Source organism: Astatotilapia calliptera, chromosome 15 (assembly GCF_964374335.1).
Source record: "Astatotilapia calliptera chromosome 15, fAstCal68.1, whole genome shotgun sequence".
Classification (NCBI taxonomy): domain Eukaryota; kingdom Metazoa; phylum Chordata; class Actinopteri; order Cichliformes; family Cichlidae; genus Astatotilapia; species Astatotilapia calliptera.
Window position 1 is genome coordinate 16,504,144 of NC_137436.1, and position 23,739 is coordinate 16,527,882.

General features: G+C 37.7%; 1 protein-coding gene across 1 annotated transcript in view; it reads left to right on the forward strand.

Moving 5' to 3' along the window:
- dlgap2b (discs, large (Drosophila) homolog-associated protein 2b) overlaps positions 1-23,739 on the forward strand; it is a 50,850-nt gene that overhangs the window by 4,583 nt on the left and 22,528 nt on the right. Inside the window, exons 2-6 of the mRNA XM_080290044.1 lie at positions 3,819-4,036; positions 6,052-6,205; positions 8,308-8,527; positions 16,609-16,644; positions 21,255-21,317. Coding sequence (XP_080146170.1) covers positions 3,819-4,036; positions 6,052-6,205; positions 8,308-8,527; positions 16,609-16,644; positions 21,255-21,317 — 691 coding nt within the window. The remainder of the gene's footprint in view (positions 1-3,818; positions 4,037-6,051; positions 6,206-8,307; positions 8,528-16,608; positions 16,645-21,254; positions 21,318-23,739) is intronic.

The window sequence follows — 23,739 nt, forward strand, 5'->3', positions numbered from 1 at the left end:
CCTCCTACTTTTTACTATGTGCCACCTTCCATACAGAAGAAAAAAGCTTTATATAAGTGCCTTATGCTGTTGAGTCCCTCACCTGTCGCCACTGAGCACAAGGGCTGTCGAGTAAGAGAGGATATTGGGTGCTAAAGAAAAAGATTATGAGGGGAAGAGATGAAGACATGGGCAGCAAGAACAGACAGCGAGAATGGAAGTGATAGAGAAAGCAATATTCCACCTCCAGGAGAAAAAAAGGGGTGTGAGCCACTTTCTTTTCTGTGAGAGCAGTTCAGCACTTGTGGCAGAGAAACAGCCACGCTGTATGACTGGCTAAAGTGAGTAACTGGCAGAGCATGAAGAACAGTCCTGCGCCTGGGCTTGTTGTTCCAGGAGCTAAGACTGGTCTGTCCACTGGGACTACTGCTAGCTGCACCACACACTAACACTGCTGTACTTGCTACATGCCTGATCAATACGCTGTTAGCAGAATCAGTGTGTGACACACAGAGATGGTAATGTGTTACTGTAATCCGATTACTTTTTTCAAGTAACGAGTAAAGTAAGGGATTACTATTGCAAAAACGGTAATTAGATTACCGTTACTTTCCCGTAGGAACGCTGCGTTACTGCGTTACTAAAACCGTGATTTTTTTTGCGAGAATGTCTCATGACAGTGACGTACGCGAGTGCGACGGTCGTGACAACAGCTGTGTGCAGATCAACAATGGATCATATATCGAGTACGGGAGAGAGTATGAGCGTGCAGCGTTTAAAGCGTGGAAGTACTGACCTTATTTTGAGTTTGATTCCATAAAAAGTGACAAAAACATTAGCGTCCATTAGCATTGTGCGTGGGAAGTAAACATCTTTTTACAGCGAAAAAAACCCCTAAACTTCCAAGCAAGCTCCGAGTGCTACCACGTAATGGGAAATTCACAGAGAAACTGCCGTATCCTTCCACTGACCGCTGCGGCACACCTGCACCAGGGTAAACCTCCGCCTACCCAACTCCTGCTTTACAGGTGAAAATAGAGCAAAAGGACCGCTAGTCTTTGATTTTATTTATTTTCTGCTGTGTTTTACTTGCATCTATTTGAAAGAGTGAGTGTAAACACAAAAAAAAATATTTTATGTGCTGGAATGTGCAGAAAATAGGTTTAAATGTTAAACAAATTTCTTCCAGTCAGAGAATGTTGCATATAATTAAATTTTTGCTTGATGCATAAAGTTAAAAGATTAAAATTAATAAAATTATAAAAGTTTTAAAATGAGACTTTTCCATTTGATTACATTTTGTATGATGGATTATGCAGAAAAAGTAGAATTGGGCTGAAAGATCTATCGCTTTATCACCTCTTCAGGTTGTAAATCGTGTTTTTAAAAAGTAACTAAGTAACTAAGTAATTAATTACTTTTGAAAATAAGTAATCAGTAAAGTAACGGGATTACTTTTTGGGGGAAGTAATCAGTAATTAGTTACTGAGTACTTTTTTCAAGTAACTTGACCAACACTGGTGACACATGGCCACTGTAGCTGTCCATCTTCATAAGAATTAAACCAGGGTGCAATTGAAGAACCCATGAACCTTGTTTTTAATAGTATCAATCTGATACTGTAAGCTCAAACATACACTGTGTATTCAACCCAACAATAACAGATAATCATTTTTGAAGAGTTGAACTTGATATACTCTATAATTTCTGTTCTATCAAAATCACTAAATCAGCGCAATTATTATGTGTAGACATCTGCAGCACTGCACAGCACAGTGTAGAGTAATTAGAACGGAATCACTTACTCACTATGCTAATCTTGATGCTGCTGTGTTAAGCAAAGTCCCTGTTTATTGTACTTATAATTGAAACACTGAAACCAATTTATGCTACAAATATATAATGTTATGGCTATGAGCATCTAATACATACAGTCACATGAAAGAGTACAGCCTTTCTGCTTCCATAGAAATCAGGGGTGTACGGTAAGTAGCAGCCAAGTGCTGCTAATCGAATGCACTTAATTAACTGATCATCAGCAAGTGGGACCACCTTTGTTAAAGCAGAAGTTCTGCTGGTCTGGAGCATTCAGGTGTGTGTTAACACAATGGCATAATATTCCTAGCGGTGGATGTCCCCATGTTCCCAAGTGCACCAGCAAATCTACAGCATAATGATGGAAAAAGAAAAGAAACAAGGTGTTGCAATATTCTGGTTAAAATCCAGACCTCAGTCTGATTGAAATGCGGTGGCGGGACATTAAGAGAGCTGTACATAAGCATTTGCTTGCACTGAAGCAAAACTGTAAAGATGCGTCGGCCAAAATTCCTTCACAACGATGTGAGAGACTGATAAAGTCATACAGAATACAATTACTTCACCGATTACTGCTGCTAACGGTGGTGTCACAAGCTACTGGTTCATGGGGTGTAGTTTGTTTTTCACAGGACTGCATAGAATACTGTCAGCCTTTCTTTTTCACATGACTGTACATGAGTGTTCATTATTTTTGTCGTTTTTAATCACATTTGCCTTACAACTTATTCTGAGCTGCAGTATGCCAAAAGCTTATTTTGTGTTTATTTGGCTGACAGTCAAAGCTAATTGAAGAGCATGTATGTTTTTGTATTAGTAATACTACAGTGATGACAGTATGCTGACTTAAAAGTTACAGCCCAAGCCTCAGGGGTATGATTGGCTGCCTTTTCTGTGCGTGCATAAAAATACATACTGATTCCTTGCCAAATGTGTTCATTTGCTTCCCAAAAATCCTTTAAATATGGCCACATTTTGATTTGCATTATGAGCGATTTGCTAAAAAGGATGCTGAACCCTGTCCATTCAACTGAATGTTGACCGTGCGGATGTAAAGTGCCATTTTACTTTACTTCTAAGAAATGTGATAATGAATTTCACTCCGTAATTTAGTGATGGGCTGGGGAGTTTTGGGCTACCTAAACATTTATGAATGGAAAAAAAGCAGTGTGAACAAGCATTTGCCCTCTTCCTGATTTCCTAGTTTTATTTGTCACACTTATGTGTTTCAGATCAAACAAACACATTTTAATATTAGACAAAGATAACCAGAGTAAATACAAAATGCAGTTTTTATGATTTAATTGATTAAGGGAAAAAAGTTGGTCCTGTGTGTAAAAGTAATTGCCCTTCTTGTTAAATCATGACTATTTCTCATATCTCTATATATGTTTATGTGGGAAAAAATCCCAATATATGACCATGTTCAATGTCACTTAAATCACCTTTCTTCCTGAAGCTCAGTTTGAACTCCAATAGGACATTTCATGCCTAAATACACCGAACTGCACTGAGTTGGCTGATTGTATATTTATGTTAACAAGCAGTTGAACAAGTCCACGTAACAAAGTAACCAGTTATTATTTCTTAATCAGCCCAAAATTAGGTACAGGTGGAGACCAACGTTTGTACACTGCTGTGAAACCACTTGGATAAATCTTTATAATTATTAAAAAATTTGCTTTATGTTACGGTCTCACAACTTTATATTTTCAATGATAACATCCTTGGCATCACTGTGATACACAATTCCTTTACTTGATTTTTCCATTTAGGTTAAAAAACACATAGCTGATACACTTTTCACACTTATATGGGTAATTTTCAAGCTGTATTTGCGAATATCTTTCATTTACACAACCCTGTCAAAGCTGTATATTTTGTACATGGCTAAATATTGCTATAGTACTCATCATCGTTTTATCACAGACTTGCAGGAATAACAAGTAATATCCTGGACTACTTCGACCTAATTGTTATAAATGTCTGTATTGTATTAAATGTAGGTGTGCCATCTTCCACAGGTGCCCCAAGATGAGTGGAGTGGATACCCAGGTGAGAAGGATGACGAGATCCCATGTCGGCGGATGCGAAGCAGTAGCTATGTTAAAGCAATGGGAGAGGTGGATGATGAAAGTGGGGACTCTGACACCAGCCCTAAGACCTCTCCACAAAAGACCATTCGGTCAGATGCTCTTGTCCTCAAATCAGCCATGCAGAGACCCCATTTAGACTCCCACAGGTAGGCCTGGTTGCCTAACGTATTGACTTAGTGTGCCCACGGCAATGCTGTGTATTCATTTAAATATTCCAGTTTTTATCATGGGTTCACTAAGGTCTTACTCAAAAAAAGGTAAGATGATGCACTGTGATTCATTTCCCTTTTATTTCACAAGTTTCAAATATTTACATGACAAAACCAACGCTCATCAATAGCAGTATCTCTGGTGTTGCTTCAGGGTCAACCAGTTGAGCTGCTTGGATTTCAGTGTTAATTGTTGCTTGGCTAGAATTTATTGGAGTCAACGCTGAGGACACAAGTTGTTTTTTTTCATACTTCAATACAAGTGGAAAGTTGGGAGTTTTGATGCAACACTTGCTGCTAACAAAATGTTGCTGCATGCTGTGTTTAGTTGGTGCTCAAAGCAAGAACATTCAGAGTCGTCTATATAAATAAACAGTCTCACTGCTCTGCCTACATGCTGTCAAAGTAAAATTGCTGTTTGTTAATGCTGCTTTTTGTTAAGCTGTCCCTGAGAGATATGACTAAATTGAACAGTCAGGTGATTTCAAGTGAAGTTACTTTGGAAAACAATAGTTCCTTTGTTGGCTTGTATGGTTGGTGTGGTTGGCTCTTTTTTGGTCTTAGGCATTGCCTGCCAAGCACTGTATTTCTACAACTGTTTCATGGGTCAGCTGCAGCCGTGCTCTGGTGATTGCTGTGGCACCAACTGGTTTTGAGTTTGATATAAATTTCTGATATACCATACACAAACACTGCATCGCCGCATCACGCTATTGCTGACAATTCTGTCAAAAGAAGAAAGAAAGAGAGCCGGTTCAAATGCAGGAGAGGTGACACATGGAAGGGCATACGTTAAAGTTAACACTGCTTGATGAAAAGCCTTGGGGGAAGTGACGGGTTTGTTCTGTAACCCAGCCAAGTGTGGAGTATATATGTCTGTGTTTTGATCCTAGACAGACTTTGACAAAGGGAGAGCATGCAATCTCCACATAGAAAGGCCCCAGTTGACCTGTGGAGCCAAACCCAAGACCCTCCTGCACTACTGTGTTGCCTTCACAATTACAACAAACCTTAATTATTGACAGTTTTACCATTCACTTTCACTCTAATGTGATCTACTCATTAATATAAATGTGGTAAATAGTATTTTGTTGATAATTATTCTAATCAGGGTTAACATACAAATAACATGTTGCAAAAGGTTCTGCACTGGACAAATTGAGATTAATTATCCAGATGATTTGTGTGATGTTACTTTTTAAAGCACAGTGTACATCAGTTGGCTGTTTTAGAACAGATAGATTTCGCTTCTCAGGATCTTACCACCTCCATTTAATGATTTCCTAATGATCTCTCGCTGGTAAATGGTGACCATGTGTATCTTTTTCATGCTAAACCAGAACAACATACAGAGTGTTTTTTAATTGGCGTATTCGTGATGTCATTGCTCTACCTAAGCTAAAACACAGCTTTTCCCCCCAATTTATTGTTCTCTGTGACTGTTTGTTTTCAGGCACTGTGACTTTCAAACGCAGCCAAATTCTTGAAGCTAGGGAGCAGTCGTGAATCCGTCATCTCTACTGCCACTGAGTGCTAATTTTGTTACCATCATCTCAGTGGGGAACTGATCACTTTTGCTTTTGTCCACAAACAAAACAGCTCTTATGTTTTGTTTATCCTCTGGTGGAGAATGTAATAATCTCTTACTGTAACTCCATGCTGTCACTGTTTCCCTAATAAGAGCCACAGCCTAGCTATGCATGCTCTCTATGATTTTGGGATGAATGAACTACTGTTTTATCATGGAACTAGAGGATATTTAAAAATGAGAGGGGTGAGGGGGTATCATGTAGAAGTGAGAGGGTAGAAGTTCATTTTCATTTAATCACAAACAAGGCCGTGCCAACAGATGCTAACCAGCGGATTTATAAACTACAGTGTGTTCCAGATGTTACCTTTGTGGCTTTTGAACTGTGAAATCGTGTCTGTCCCTGCCCCCTGTCCTTGTTCAGCCAGGGCTACCACTTGCAAACCACAAGAGATATACAGCCCCACCCTAGTGTCACGCTGGACCCCGCCACCTTTCATCCCCCGCCCTTCCGCTCTCGCAACCAGAGCTACATGCGCGCCGTCAGCACCCTCAGTCAGGCTAGCTGCGTCAGCCAGGTGAGTCTCAAACACATGCATTACACAGAGGCAACACCTGGACACATCACTGAGAGCTTATATCAGTTTGTATGTAGTAGCACTGTGCTGAGGACAGCACAGAGGCACTAAGCACCCAAGGGAGGTCCCCTGATTATTAGATTGCAGAGCAGGGGTGTCAAACATAAGGCCCAGGAGCCAGAATCAGCTGGGCAAAGACTCCAATCCGGCCTACTAGATGTCTTTGGAAAATATGAAGGAGGGCTTGAATTATGGACTTTTCACTGTACTTTCATAAGTGTTACTACTACAATTAAGACCTCCCACTTGGTCATTAATACCACACTAAAGTCAATAAGTTGTAGATAAAAAAATAAACTTACATTCGCTATCTACTATTTACTGTAGACTAATGGGTCTATAGTGAGTTAACAAGAAACTTCTGTTTTATATTTACAGGGAAGTCTGGGAAATTAACTACTAGAATTTTTCCTGTGATTTCTTTCATTAACTACAGCACAATTTCTTTATTATGTACAAAAAGACACATGCTGTTGAATTAGACTTCTTTATCTAATATTAAGATACCTCAGGGATTAAATGTGTTGTTAAATCTCTTTACAATGACAGAAAGGGGCATTTCACTGGTCTGGCCCAATTAAGTTCAAAGTGGGCTTTGTGTGGCCCACAATGTAAAGCGAGTTTGACATCCCTGTTGTAGACAAAGCCTTGGCTATATCAGTCAAACGAAATTGGAATAACTTATTGCTTTTACTGTTTGGGTACAGATGATTTATCTGAAAGCTTATGTCCAGGCACAGTCCAACATGGTTTACAGTTTGTTTCTGAAGTGTTATCTGCTCATAAAAAAAAATGTGAAATTACACATAATTATTAAATTAGGACATCAGTGTCACATCAGCAAGTTTGCATCTTGATATCTGGAACAGGCTACTGATACACAGTTAATGAGCCTAGTGTTGTTTTAGCATGCCAACTCGTTTGTTTTGGTTGACAGGGCTTTTTTGTCACCCTCGAGCAATACACTACAGTACTAGTGTAGGCCTGGAGATGAAATAAATACACGTTTTGAACCAACATCATCATTCAAATAAATTCAAATTCAAATACCTTCTTCTCCTATGAATCTATACATTTGGATAAATTAAGTCCGTTTGGACCTCCATGGTGGCTTAAGATGTGGTTACTGCTGCAAGATCTGAGACACAGCCACCATTGGACCTTCAATACGTACATGGAGTAACAATGAGGAGAGATTTTGGCTAAAACACAGGTTGAAAAATCAGTTTACACCCTTACGTGCTAACACCTAGTTTTCCATTACTGGAAAAGGTCTAATTAATAGCAAATCATTCCCGTTTTTAAATAGTAAAGGCTAAAGTAATAATGAAAAGGCAATATTATCTCAATAGTACATCAACATTTACAAAAAGTGTTAAATAATTCAAATATAAACAAAAGTATGCAGCCAACACAATTTGTATCACTAAAAGAAGAAGCTATTTTTATCTCTTCCCTCGTTCACAAGGAGTTTCCACAACAGGTAAACTCCACATGTTTGATTTGGCAGAGTTTTCGTGCCAGATGTCCTTCCTGACGCAGCCCCAAAGGGATTTGTGTCTCCTCGTAGGATTGAACTGGGGATCTATTGGTGGTTAGGCAAATGCTTTAACTACTACACTACAGAGACACGTTCAGCACTTAGCTGTAAAATAACATTTCCCTTTGATGAGTACATGATTTTCACATTAACAAATGAATCTTGTTACACAGAGCAGTTTATTGTACTTCTAAGCTCTTCCACGACTTATGAGATATCTTCCATCTGTTAGCATTCAGTATACTGTATAGAACGTCTTTTGTGATCAATTTATTGCTTTATAACTCAAACTGGCTATTTTTCTTATTGTTTTTTTGTTGTCATCTGAATTTTTTTCCCCCCATTTGATCTGACATTTATTCAGTTTAAGGTCGAAACTGACAGCGGCGTTTCCTTATGCTAACACTCCTTCATATTTGCTGTGCAAAGGGGAAGAATCAAAGTGAGAAAGAGAAAGGAAGAGGAAAAATTAAGGACTGCTATTCCTGTTTTTGTCTCTCAGGTGAGTGAGACTGAGATCAATGGCCAGTTTGAGTCAGTTTGCGAGTCCGTTTTTAGTGAAGTAGAATCCCAGGCCATGGAGGCCTTGGACCTGCCTGGTTCGTTCCGCACTCGAAGCCACAGTTACCTCCGTGCAATTCAGGCTGGTTATTCCCAAGATGACGACTGCTTGCCTTCAATGACATCCTCCACTGTCACTTCAACTCTCAGATCCACAACAGGTAAAACAATCCCCCCCCTGAATAAGAGAGGGCTTAGATTACATATCTTCATATATCCTATACATGCGCACAAACTTGACATACCTAAATATGTACAGTGGGGAACCCTTGAGCTTCAGAGATGCCGGGCTGAATGATTCCAGTTATTTTCTTTGGAAGCTATGGTGTACGTGTGTTTGTTTTTTTGCCACTGCATACTCCCAGTTGTTTAGATGGACCTGCTTGTGTGTTACGTTGCATGAGTCATGCATCATTAGCCAAGCTTCTGATTGGTCAGTTGTGGTGTTGCCGAGCTTTAATCTAGGATAGGGGTGGGAGAGCTACATTTTAAACATTAAGATGGCAACACATGGCCATAGTACACAGTATAATAACACAGCACAGCCGCATTACATGGCATGCCTAAAAGGAACAGACCCGAACCAAAGCATGTTAAAGTGTGGTGTTATTTATGTATTATGAAAAGCGTGTGAGTTACTTAGGGAGGGGTGAAAAACAAAATGGGCCAGGGGGCAGGGGAGCAGTAGGTCACTGATATACTTGTTTGAGAGGACACACTGGACAAAGCATTCACCTGTACTCCCCATTAGCACAAACTTTGTAACGGACATTGCAATTGGCTACATAAAATAAAAAAAATGTTAAAAAAAAACCCCAAAACAAACAATTTAAGGTAAGTCAACAAGCTTTAGCAGCTAGTACATATGCACACCTACATGCTGGTTGCACAAAGAAACTACACTACACATGTTAGAGTTTGAAAGAAAAAAACTTTACTAACAGTATTGTTGTACTGTGTTGCATGAAACTTGAGTTAATGCTAACAAGTGTCCCAATGAATGATATGTCAATGTAAAAATGCAATAATTTCAAGGTTTTTTGTGACACAGTTCAAACAATATGTCCCTTTATTTAGCATTTCAGGTTCTTTGTGCAAGCACAGTCTTTCCGGTAACTCCCTCACTGAGTGTATTTGGTGTTTGCCTGCAAGAGTAAAGCTATGAACCCTATTGAAACATTTTTTTTCTCTAATTACATGCATTTTTTTAATATTATGGATTACCTGGATTTTTACTGTTTTTGTACACTTTTCTGTCAATTTAATATTGGAGACATTTGCAGTTTTATTCATTTTGTTGCCTTTGTTTTCTTGTTGAATCTGGACTTTTGTTTTTGTTTTTTATCCTTTCATTCTCAATTGGGTTTCCATCTACGATTTCTACGATGTGACAGAAGTACTGAGGACAAAGGAGTGTTCTCCAATCCCACCGTCTTATTTGCTTAACGCTATTCATTTAACTCTGCTCCAAATCTGTCAGCTCAACATGGGCGAAAACAAGCAGTTGACTGTACATTATGTTCTGAAATTGTATTACCAAGATTAGCATAATGCATCGATTACAACATGCAATATAAGACTGTAGCAGTTCAGAGAAAGGACTCCCTGGATGCTGATAAAATATACAGTACTGCCACCTCCCATACAACCCGTACTGTAAATATTACTTGTTTTTGGGATGCACTATAATTATGCGTGAATAGTGGCCATAAAATAAAATAAAATAAGAGAGAATCGCTTATTCATGGAATCCTGTTTTTATGTTAGTCTTCAGTACTAGATTATTACTATTATTATTAAACTGTAAGCAACTTATGACCCAAACCCTGAGGCTAGTGGGCCATTGAGTGGGGAAGGGACCCCATGGTGCTCCGTAGGGCAGACGAACAGCAAACCCCTCTCCATTTGACCATCCACCTCTTGAAGGATAACCAAGGGGAAAGAACAACTGGAGGCATCAGTGATGATTGTTGCAGGTATTTTAATGTTGACACGCATACATATATCTATGTATATGTGTGTTTTTGCACTGCCTTCTCAGTAAAAAATAGCAGATAAAGTTTATATGTAGTTGGTAGAAATATCGCCTTATGTTATCCCAAGTAGCAAACATGGTGTCAAACAACTCATAAAACCTCAGACATGTTGATTTATTTTTAGAGCACTGGTAATGCTGAATATTGATTACAGTGATGAATGTGATGCTGGCTTTTGTGAGTTGTTTACCACGTCTCTATTTTAAGTGTTCTTAGACCACATTGTAAGTGTAAATGTATGCGGTATGTTCTGCCCAGACTCTTCAGAATGTTTTCATGCTTCAGCATAAAATAGCAGTGAATGTTATCGCATTGCCACTGTCTCCAATCATTTGTGAGCGCAGCATCTACCTGTTGTACATGTGTGAACTTTTTTTCTTTTCTTTCATGAAAATCTGGCTTCTTTTCAAAAGGCCACTTGTGGCAGAGTCTAACTCTTGGCAGTGATTTTGTCAACTGTCTTGGACTGTGGGATTGCAGCCTCTCCCTGGTGCAGCCCTCACCGGGTTTGAATATTTCACATGGTCTAAATCAGCCACCTTGGACCTGATATGTTCAATAGGGTTCATATCTGCTTCTTGTGATTCTTCTACTCCCTTTGCATCTTTTCTTTTGCACAAAATTGCACAAATTTTAAGTAAGTCAGAAACATTTGACATGGTTTGAGAAAGGGTTCTCAGAAAAAAAATGAATCTATGATTTGATAATGATTGATGTATTTCATGTTTAATTCCACTCTTTGTTGTGCTGTGCAGTGAAAAGATGGAAAGAAGCCTTGAGATGACTGAGAAGGCAGTGTAAAAACATTGTGAAAAGCCTGCAGTATGTGAGTTAGGTCATAATCGTTGCCTTTGTGGAGTAAGAGAACTGAAAAGCATATTTCAGTAAAGGTGCATTTTTAAGCAGGTTTTGGCTGACCGATATTCACCTACATCTTAGCCGTGCACATTTCTAATGCTTGTGGTGGGTGCAGACGCGTTACTTAACGTTAAACCTGTCAAACCAAATGGGAAATCAATAGATCAGAGCTTGTACATCTTTGGAACTTTCCACTCACATACTGTATGTTTTCCATAGATATGTGTTATACTGTAGATCAGAATCCCAGTCAAATCCCACTCCAGCTGTTCTTTTCACCCTGAATGTCCTTCTGTTTGCATATTCACATTTTTCTTCCAGAGGGATATGATGTATTGGATGGAACATCCTTACTAAATGATGACATGATCGAGGATGATGATGGTGCTAGCTCCTCTGCCTATGCGGAGCTCGAGAGGCTAGAGAGAGAAACTGCTGCTGCACGCAGCCAGCACAGTACTAGCTCCACGGTAACAGCCATCTCGATCCCACCGGCACCTCCACCTTCATACAGGGTCCCTACCGCCTCACCAATAGCCACCTCTGAGCAACCGGTTCCTCAGGCCATTCAGGCCTTTAAGGAGTCTGCTAACATGGTCGCTGCCTTCAACATGCAGTGGAAGGATGAAATCTCTGCAATGCGCTACGAACTAGCAGAGCTGCGCAGAGATGTCTGTGGGGAATTAAAAACTTTCAACAGCAACTTCTTCAACTTTACTCAGTGCTACAACATGTGGACTTTGTGCCGGGAGCCCTGCAGCGACAGCACCACACAAACAGATGACAGAGTTTCCATAGGAATTCAAGCAGGCTCAAGCTGGTCTGTACGACAAAACACAGAGGACAAGTCAGTGATGTGCCAACCCGAGCCAGCACCCTTCAGTATCATGGATTTGATGGACCCACCTCGAATTGAGATTATAGAGGGAACTCCTGAAAGCACGCCAGAGGGGTCAGGCAGCCCCGCCAGCCCACTTCCAATAGAGGATTTCCCATGGGAGATCAACAAAAAGCAAAAGGCTCATAAGCAGCCAGACACAACTGGCCACACAGGTGGTCACAGAAGCGCCAGTCTAGAACTGTGGAGCAGGAAGTACACCAGTGGGCCCATGTCATACCTTTCTATGTCATTTTAGCCATACATACATGTAATTGGAAAATGAAATAAGGAAAACGGGCTGAAAACCTGAAAATTCAGAAAAGGGGAGCAGAACCATGCTGTTATTAGATGTCCCTTTACGCTATGCAGACACAGAGTCTGTCATCTCTTGAACAGGTTTCACTATTGTTCAAGCAATCTTTTAACAAGTGTCTTGCTTAGCCATCGAACAAAGTAATTATTTTGTTTCACACCAGAATGAGGTGACATCATAATCTGAGGGAGAATGTGACTGATATTCAGATCCTCAAGTGCCAACGAGTGCAGCATCATCTTCCCTCCGCTGTCTTAAATACTCAAAAAAGCCAATTTAAGTAATCATGATTGGAAATTTGAGGTATATTTAACTATATAACTCAACTATCAGCCAATGTGAGGTGACGCATATCTCAGTCTGTTTCTGCACATGAATTTGAATAGCTCATGTTCATTCCAGTTTCTCTTCATGTAGAAACATTCTCTTAAGCACCTGAAAAAATACTGTGAATAACTTTATAAACCCTAGTTTTTTAATGAATGCATTAAAGATGAATACATTATTTAAGGATATATTGATATATAATTTATGTTTCAGTTATCGTGATCAAAGCATTCCTTTGCCATTGCCTTCTTCCATTTTGTAGCCAGTTCCAGTTGAAATGGGCATTTTTCTTTTTAATTTCCAACATATGAGCATATTTTCAGTGGTGAACTGATGAACCACGCAGCATAAAGATCAAACAGTAGTTTAGGAAACAGCAGGTAGTGGTGAAAACAATCTGTCATAACCCTCATAAATTGTTTAAAAGTCCTATTCTCTGGAACACTGTATGGATTGCACTGTCTCAAAGCTCTGAGGACCTAGTCCCTGACCAGAATTGTTTACGATAAATTATTCTGATTGACTATGAAGTCAAACAGCCAGCAAAGCGTAAAACAGTAAAGGGGAATTCACAGAAATTATCAAGTTTGAATGTACTGGCTTCAACTCATTCCTGCACAAACTGCATTTATGTTGAAACTCTGTATATGTATATAAATGTATCATTTTGTAAATAGAGAAACTTATATTCAATACTTGTACTGTTTGCAGTTACAAACATACTGTGTTCTGAAAGCGCTGAGAGGGGTTAAAGTAGTAACTGGGTTTCTAAACCAAACACACGTTTACCAGTCTTCAATGTCCATCTTTATTTGTTTCATCCTGTTCATCACCCCACTGTTTTTTGCACATCATGATGAAGTCAGAAGTTCATAACAGTGTTTCACCTGTTGTTTTAAGTGAATGTTCTTCAACTGTTATGAAAAATGTCTTAACTAGTCACATTTATTTTATTTTAGCTCTGAAAAAACATATATTTGATCTAAATCCTATCATATTTCTCCAGTGATAAAATGCTGAGGCTGTTCATCACTATAACAGAGAAACACTGGTCCCTGTAAGTAGACAATCAGAGCCACTGAGGGCCTCTACCTCTTCGATATGTCCCCAGAGGTGCAGTATAGTGCCACTGAATGTACTAACACCGCCTCACTAGTGATGGCTTAGCTGGGCTCCTGTCAAGCCCTAATGGGTGGGAGCCCAGAATCATCTGCTCTATTTGGCTAACTGCTCATTCTGCCTCTTACTTATAAAATAATAGTTGCTCATTAGCCACTGATATTGCCCTCATCCCCTCCATTGTCACATTATACCTGCAAGGCATACCAAAGTTAATACTGAAAGGTGTGGAAAAAGAGTCCAACAGCAAACAAGTTTGACAGGACTTATCTTTGGACTGCAGCACAGGACCACCGGAAGCCTATATGTATCAAACCCCGACTGAAATGTGAACCTTCAGCAAGGACTTTAAATAAAGAAGAGGCATCATCTCTCAATTTATAAAGAGAGTGGTTCTTCTTCCTGTTTTGCACGACCCAAAAAAACAATATTCACAGAATAAAGCGGCATTTTGATAAGCTGACAGTTGTACAAAGGTGAATCAGAATTAATGTTGAAGCCACAAAAGGAGGAAGGCAGACATTTCCTTTTGAGTTTCTGCTGTAGGAGTATCCTACACCTGTTTCAGCAAGCTGTTAAACCTGAGCTCAAACACCTGACTAAATTTCAATCTGTAGATGGGGATGTTTGACAACAAGTCCAAAGTTGTGGTTTTATTAGGACATATACGGATGAGCTCAAGTGTATTGCTATGATTGTCTACTATTTGCAATACTGATTATACATTTTAAAACATTGTAACTTATTTAATTTAGCTTTAACCTAAACATAAGACGTTGAAATTTTCATTACAGACCATTACAGGTTGGGGTAGCATAATTAAATCATAAAATCATAAAAGATTACAGTGAAAGGCTTATGACTGTGACAACATTTAGCCTATAATCATTTTAGTATGAAGTATATATATACATATATATATATATATATATATATATATATATATATATATATATATATATATATATATATATATATATATGATACATGTACAAATATGAAAAACATTTGGATAGGCTTGTGTTCATAATTCTGCTTTTTGAATGCTTAAGAGGGGACTGCAGTGGCATTCTCTTACATTGTTTCCCATTGTTTGGGGAATGTAAACTAATTTAAAAGGTGCTGAAGACTGGCCAATCGTGACGTCTCCAATCTGCGTTCATTCATTCTATGCAAGTCCTTTGTTTCTTGTTGTATGTAGCTACATTTTAACAGTTTTAGATATGAACGTTTATGTTGAGCCTTCATGCCGGTCATCAATTTCGGAAATGGAATCACATTTTCAGAAAATATTGGTGACTCTTTGGAAAAAAAACGTTCTTATTTCTGCATGAGCCATGGGCAACGCTAAGGTTTCCTTAAGTGTTGGCTGCAAAAAAGTTGTTTCATCCACATTTCTACTAATTTAGCCTGTATGTACCTAAGAATCTACGATTTTTGGGGGGGAGGGGATGAGATTCCAGCTATGTAGTAGCATCTACATGTTTTGTGACACTGCATACAAAAAACTGAATAATCATATAACAATTTTACCAAATACAGCCAAATTAGAAAATAGGCCTCCAATAATATATTTGGAAATGCTGTACAAATGCTTAACATTCTTCTCGATCTATATACAACTAAACTGCAAACTCATGACTGATTGATGCCAGGGAATGCACCAAATTTTTTTAAATATAAGTTTAATCCAGTCATTCATTTTCATTTTATTACTTTGCTCAAAGATATTACCCTTCCCTTGAAGCAAGTTGAAATGTAGCAAAAATACAGATCTAAATAATATTTTCAAATCATATATGTGAAGGATATACATATTAAAAAAACAGACCGAAGATGAAATAGACAAAGGGTATTTGCAATTATTTTTTATCATGCAACCATATTTTCTGTAATGAAATATATAACTATTTGTAAGAAATTCTGTCTACAGTATCTAATATGTTTCAATATGTAGTCAATTTTGCCATTAGTTTTTGTTTACATTTCCTTGTCATCCAGAGATATGATGCAACAACTGTGCCAACTCTGTGAAGTCCAGTTAATGGGACAGGGGTTTTTGGATGGAATCTGATCTCACCTGAACCTGTAACACTGCTTCAATATAAATCTTTTTCTATCCCTGTGTTCTCTTCCTGCATTTATTTATGGTGTCTTGGAGAAAACAAGCTAATTTTCAGGGATCTCAGACTGCATTGTTAAGTGAATACGATTTTGTCAAATTAAAAAAGAAAAAAAAGAAAGCATTCTTTTTAAATGATAGTTTAGCCTGCACTTGTTAGCTTATGCTTATTTTGTTAAATGAATGAAAACTGTGTGATACGTTTTTTCCTCTTTTATTTTTGCTTATTGTGGTGTTTCTTGTGATTATTTATTTCAAACTTTTATTGGCCTTATGTATTTTTCATAAATTGATATAAAACAATGGATTGAAATGTTTATGATGTTTATGATAATTCAAAATGGAAAAATAGGGATCATAGCTTTACAGTGGCGTTCAAAGATGCGACTGACCTCACGGCACTGATAGCATTTTTTTGTGTCCAAAATCTATATACTCTTCAACACACTGCAAATACACAACACAAGCCTGGCACAGTGTCTTTTACTTTGACCCTCTCAATATGTCTTGCTTTTCTACTAAGCTATCACCTTTTTTGTTTTTGTTTGTTTGTTTGTTTTCCTTTTTTGTCGTTTCCCCCATTTTAGGCCTCCGTAGCTTAGCTGGGGGGCGTAGAGAGTACGGTAGGTCTGGTAGGGAACCGCTTTATTCTATCTTTTTTGTATGTTTTTCATACATTTTGTCTGTCATTAACATTTTCACTTGATAAAAATGAGATATCATAAGTTAAATATGCCATCATGTATAAGTATGTATAATACATTTCATTGTTTTCATCTGTTTCAAAATTGAGTTCAATTTTATATTAAGATTTTATAGCAGTTCTGGATCTTTTTCAAAAAAAGAAAAAAAGTTTGTCATATAACAAAAAATACCCACATGTTGGCCTAGTGTTAGCCACTGGCAATTTTGAACAATATACTTTTAAAATCTTTTCTGCACAACTGCCTCCTAATTTAACTGAGATGTGCATGAAGCCTTTTAACAAAGACCATAATTAATTTTTTGTTCATTTCTTTTAATATTATAGTTCTGTTTAAATTCATTAGTTTTAGCAGTGATTCACCCTCTTGCTTTAACCATTGTATATATTTTTCTTTATGAAAACCGAGGGGAGTAAAATCAGCACACACTGTGTTTAAGGCAGGTTCTGACCAGCATAACAGCTTTCTTCTACAAACCACCACAAATCAATGCTTAATATACCTTTGTTAATGTGTAGTAAAGTCACTTGTTTTTAGCAGTTGCTTTAGGATTAGTTTTAAGAGAAAGATAGACACTATTTTCATTTTAAATGGGGTGGTGTAAATGGTATTTTATAGCATTCTACCGTCTCACATCATGGTAGAAGATTTGGGTATTTTGGACACTGATATGTTTATTTTTAAATATACCAGAAAGTGTATTTTTTTTCAAGCAGGCTACAAATCATGTTAAACTTGTAATCGGGGGCTCTCAGTAGATAAATTAACTTATGAGTAATCTTAAACTCTCTGTTCGTAGTGAGATGACTAGATATACTGTAGCAAACCTAGAACATGTTAGCCCACTAACAGTCATATCCTATAGTTACTTCTCAGTTTCTGTGAAACAAATCTTTTGATAAACCACAGGCCTGTACTACAAAGCAGGATTTGGACTTATCCAGGTAGCTTCTGAGTTAACCCTGGGTTTCTGCTATTATAAAGTTAGGGGTATATCCCCATGGTAACTAATTCTGCAGACCTAAGATGCTCTGGAGCAGGTTCTGTTTAAGATTACAGATTAAAAGCTATGAAGTCACCACTAACCAATAACCAAGGAACTTTATTCCTTGCTTTTTCCGGTTTGGGTCAAATTATTTTCTTTTTTTTAAACTTTTGTTCTATAAGCATTAATATGCAATCCGATAACAGGGTGCATTTTTGGACTCATGGATTTATTATAACAGAATTAATACTGTATATAGTCTAAGCCTATGCTTGAATTGCATAATGTCAAGCCTTTACTCCTATAGTTGAACCTCATCAGGACTGCAGCTGAAAAAATGCATATTTGCAGACTTTCCTTATTGGGTTCAGATAGATAACCTATATTGATATAGCCAATTAGACTCTCATACTGGTCATTTGTCTGCAATAACTTTGTTACTTTAGATCTATTTGTGTATTTAACCTCTTCATATTTTTCCAATAATAGTGTTATCTTCTTTTGAAAAGTCTGTTGTTCTGCTGCCAGTTTACCTAGCCATGTTTATCACTGGTCATATATACAATTGTAGCTAGACTGATAAACCCTGGGTCAACTTATTGACCTTTTTACTGATGTTAGGGTAAGTGAAGCCAGCTAACATACCCTGGGTATGTTTATCTTGCTTCATAGTACAGCGTCCAGGATAGGCCTACTTACGTTTTAGATGGAGTGCTATTGAATTCCCAACATTAGTCCAGCATGTTGTCTTTGCACACTCAAAATATACTAACCTAATCTCAGGAAACCCTTTTCTAATTTTTATCATGTTGGTCTTTGTTTTTGACAACACCTTTGAGCTTACAGTGTACAAGTAACTTTACTTTGGTTTTAACAGCCGGGGGGGGGGGGGTTATTACACTGAAAAAAAGTGGTAGTTTAGGCCATTGATTTGTATTGGTTTGTTCTGAAATACTCATACATACAAGGTTAATCCACCTTGCATCCATGGGGGCATCACCACTGTATGTATATATGTATGTGGCAATGAACAACATGTTTGTTTTATTGTAAAAGAAAGGGCTACACAAATTTAAATTTAAACATTTTGTAAACCCAATAGAATCATCTGCAATTGACCTCTACACACCGTCAGGTATAACTAGTTGTCCTACGTCAAATCATCCATTCAGTCATCCATTTACCAATCAATCCACTCCATCTTTTCAAAACACCAGTGTCATATTCAGGTTTAAACACAGGACAGAGTATAGGGCCTGAATAGGAACAAGGAAAAGAAAATTCTCTATTTCTCTTTTTCCTTGTTGCTTTTGCCAGACACAGTTATTTATTTTGGCTCAGTCAAAGTTTAGGGAACAAACTTTAGGGAAAAAAAGTTGTATACTACATGCTATATGTATGCTGTTACGTAAAACAGAAAATACTTTTTGCTAGTTTTCCATATAAAGTATGCGCTTGTCTCTAATTTCTTAGGAAATCTTTTTGATTGCAACAAAATTACTCAGATAACAGAAACACCAAAGTTCCATTTTTATCATTATCCTTGTCAAACTGAAGTGAAACTAGACATTAACTCTCTCTATAGCTAGAGTTAAATAAAACACAGCAACACGGAAGATTTCACCTTCATTTTGTTACATCCGCAGCCCCCATGCTCATGTACACAGCTCGTCAGTCATTGCATATCATTAACCCACAACCCTGATCTGAGTAAGAACAGCATCTTACCAGCCTCTTTGCCAGTCTGAGTCCACAACTATGGCAAGAACAGCCTCTGGCACAAATGGCGGGAGTCGGACGGAGCGGAGACACTGTCAGAACTTTTCCCAACGGTTTTTCTGAAATTTAAGTGTTGAACACAAAGAAGCAAAAGGTTTGAGAGGTCTGGCTGAAAAGCACGAGAGTGGAGGTCTGTTATATTTTTTGCACCAAAATTATTGTTATGGAATAGTATTGGGTTGCACTTTACATAAAGTCCATGTAAGTACAAAAGGTTTCTCTTTTATTTTCCCTAATTGTGCCGATATAATCAATTGGGAATCTGCACCACATATGCAAAATATGCTAATTTCAAATGTTTTAATTTAATTGTAATTGTAAAGTAGTGATAAGTGTTTTTTATGTGTGCCCATGTACTTGCACTTCATGTAAAGTGTGACTAAAACTCATGAGATCAAATACAAACAGAAACGCATTTGGTCATAGGGTGATCGTAACCATTTCGTGTGAAATTTTAAAAATGCCAAAAGTGAAACTTCAAAAAGATCCATATGCTGAAATACAACATGCAATGTTTTTTACTACATCAGTCAAAGCCAGTCTTCACATTAAGAATGAGAATAGGAGACTGCTTTACTTTTTAGTCTAAACATGTTCTTTGTCTGGCTGTCTCAGCACATCTCATCTTACTTCCTTACTGTCTAAACATCATTTTGGTAGTGTAAGTAAATAGTCTGGATTGGCTAATTCAGCAGTCTAATTTCAATTTGCTGACCTTACAGAAAGAACTACTTCAATATGAAATAATATGAAAACCATTAACTGAAATAATCCAAAAATATTTGACTGCATCCTGGATTTTTTAATATGGCTTGCTTATTCATATTTATGGTGATGATTTATGCTCTGTGTGTCTTCTAATTATGTGTAATATGAAAAGGTAGAGATTTAGATAATGCATGTTACAGTGAATGTTTTTATGCATTAATAACTTGCCTACTGACTTAAAAGTTAACGCAGACCTGATAAGTAGTACTGACAGATCACGAGATCCTGAGAAATGGTTAGGATATTCAGGCAACACTGATGGGCAAAATTCCTAATAGCCTAGATATTTATTGACTCTTTGAAAGTTTTTCAGCCTAATTTTACTAAAATAAATATAGCTTAATGGCTTTTTGTTTAGCCTCGTCAGATCATCATTTGCCATTCTTTTTTCATTTTAAAATGTACAAAGATGTTTTTATAAAATATTGGCAGATGGAACAGAACAAAGTCTATCCTAATATACTCTCACTCTTCTCTGACAATAAAAGCCTTGTTATCAGACACAAGGTTTTGACTCCTCAAAGGAATACTGCCTATGAGCATTGCCCATTAAACTGTGTTTAAGTTGTGCCAGTGTCATTAGAACGTCTGCATTTTGAGACAGAAACACAGTCAGTGTCTTAGAGTTGAGCAAATATGAGCATTTAAATGTGTTTTCTTTATAATGTGAAGCGTTAAGTTCATTACAGCAGGACTGTTAATGTAAATTACTCATAAGAAATGATTGCAAAACAAATGCATTTAGATCTATTGGGAAAAACAAAAGCACTGATGTAAACTGAGCATACCTGTGTTTCTCTCTCTTATCACCTGTAAATGATTGAATTAAGGATTGCATAAACTAAGACAATATATCCTGTAAACAATTTTCAATAATTCTTAGTCTGTTATGGTAGATATATATATATATATATATCTAAGATGATTTACTGTTGAGCATTACTGTGTTCCTACCCTGCATCTTTTCTGCCTAACCAGTGTTGCTTGTTCCTTACAGGGATTCAGTTTCGTCTCCCTACTTCCTGCAGCGTGGATCGTGCTCAGCCACCTCCAGGTACCAGTCCATCTCCATACTCTTCTTTCCCTCCATACTAACACTTATTTTTGCAGACATGCATTTCAGTCGCAGCCATAAATCCATGGGCAAAGCAAAGGAGTGATGTCATTTTTGCGAAAAAAAAAAAAAAAAAAAGGAAAATCAGGTGAGGACCAGGTATCTGAAACAGGCTGAGAAACACAGCAGTACATCATCAAAAGGGTTGAGCAGTGTGAGACACGGTCAACTGTCAACATCCACAGGCGGTTTAAAATATGAATGAAAAAAAAAAGTGGAGTGTTGGCAAAACAGCTGCTTCACTCTCACAGATGCTAATCTGAAAGTGCTGCTGAGCCTGCATCTGCTAAACTTGCCTGTTTTATAAGACCAGACATGGTTAGAGCTGCCATACCCTCTTAATCACGGCAAGGGCGCCTCCAGAATTTTTTCACAGTGGTGGCTATATGGGGGCCACTAAAAATATTGGGGTAGCACCGGACGCAGCAGTAGGGGTGACAATGGGAAATCATTAGGGACATAATGACAAAAATTGTATACATAGGAATAAAGCACAAGTTCATGTTGAAACTCTTTGTAAGGTGTCTTCCTCTCTTGTGCTCACATTTATTAAAATCATTACCAACACAGGACAGTCTTGGAGGGAGGCAGCAAATTTTGGGGGTGGCCAGTTTATTTTAATGTTAAAGTGACACATTAGAGCCATGAAACTCTAAACTGGCTGCGCTTCATTTGTGATGTTAGTAAGGTACAGCTTGGACAAACATATTTCCCAGCGCAGAATCAATATGGCACAAAAAAGGGCTCCAAATATAATATATATATTTTTTAAATGATTAGAACGTGGTAGCCTAAGATGATTTTAAATCAAAACCCTGAACATAACCTGCTTCGACCAGGTTGTGTGTTCAGCTTGAATTTACCACACACTGATTTAGCCAGGTAAAAATAGAGATACTTTCAGGACACAGGGAAATCTGATTATCTCCAACCCATTAATCTCACTTTGTAGTATTGCACTCTGGTCTGCAACCCTGTAAATGTCATGATAGTAGCAGAGGTTTCAGAGGTTAGGGATTGATTCACTTTTCAGACCTACATTTCATGAGTGCTAACAATGAAAAATAACCTCAGTCAGCCTTGAAGTAAATGAATAAATAATCAGTCCCTATCCATGATTTTTAACATTCAAAAAACTGTTGGCATGGACTATGATCGAAAACAAATATTTCCATTATATTGCATTAAATAACCTAACAAACGCATTCCTAATTTTGTATTAAAAGTATAACTAAATGTAATATTTTGTTCAGGCCTGAATTTGTTACTTATTTAAATTGTTAATTATCAATAATCAGGTATGTAGTATTGTACAGGTTATGCTTATGATCACTACTTTGAATCTAGAATTCAAATATGTCGGTCCTTTCTGATTCATTTGCAACTTATTTAATTAATTGCACGTCAAAGCTGTTATAAATTAATTTCCCGACTGACCAATCAATTAATTAGGGGAACAGTTTTTGTAACACTGCACCTCAAGCAATCTGAGGAGCTACGTCATGCACACTGTTAATTCTCCAGTGCAGATGAAGAATTTAGAAAAGGCAATAGAAACTAACTATAGAGATTGTGGTGATGATATGTAGGCTACATTGGTTTGTTTGTGGTTAAATGCAGAGACAAATCTTTGCTGTTGATGTGTCAAAATTCCTGTTCTGAATGGAAAAGCTACCTGGGTCTTCACTGTTTATTTGTAATACTACGAATGTTGTACATTTAAGCAGAGGAGCAACACAATTTTATGCCATGGCACTCAGGTCTATTTAGTCTTGGCTGCACCTACAGCGTGTGGGTTTATTTGCTGAAGTGCCCAGTGCAGCAGTGCTGAGCCAAACAATCAAATTCAAACACAGCCAGGCACAACTGACTAAACAAAAGACATGATACTTCCCTGGACTATATTAGCCAAATTTTTAACAAAAGCTGAGTATTTAGAAGAGAAACCCACTGTCACTGCCTCTAGGTAGGGGATTTATTGTGTTCAAGGACTCCTACTGGTTCTCAGTATTACTGCGTGGGACAGAGGATAAGATTAAGTTGAGAAAAACTAAAACTCTGACTTCCTGTAGTACATAAAAAAAAAATGTGACAAGACTTGTGAATGCAGAGCCACACTGATTATTGAGGCTTCTCTGTCAGTGCCAGCCTCAGATTTCCACCCTCCTCTTCCTTAGAGCTCGAGGTTGTTCCTTCCAGCCTGTTGATGAGTCACACCAAATTCATAACTGTTCTGGAAAAGTCACAGCATAATTTTACAGTTTCCTCCATGGTTCCAACCCAAACTGCTGTGTTACAGTGAACAAGTGAATTAAACAAAGAACTTTGGTATATGTTACTGAAGGAGTTGAGATTGTTCTAACTCTGT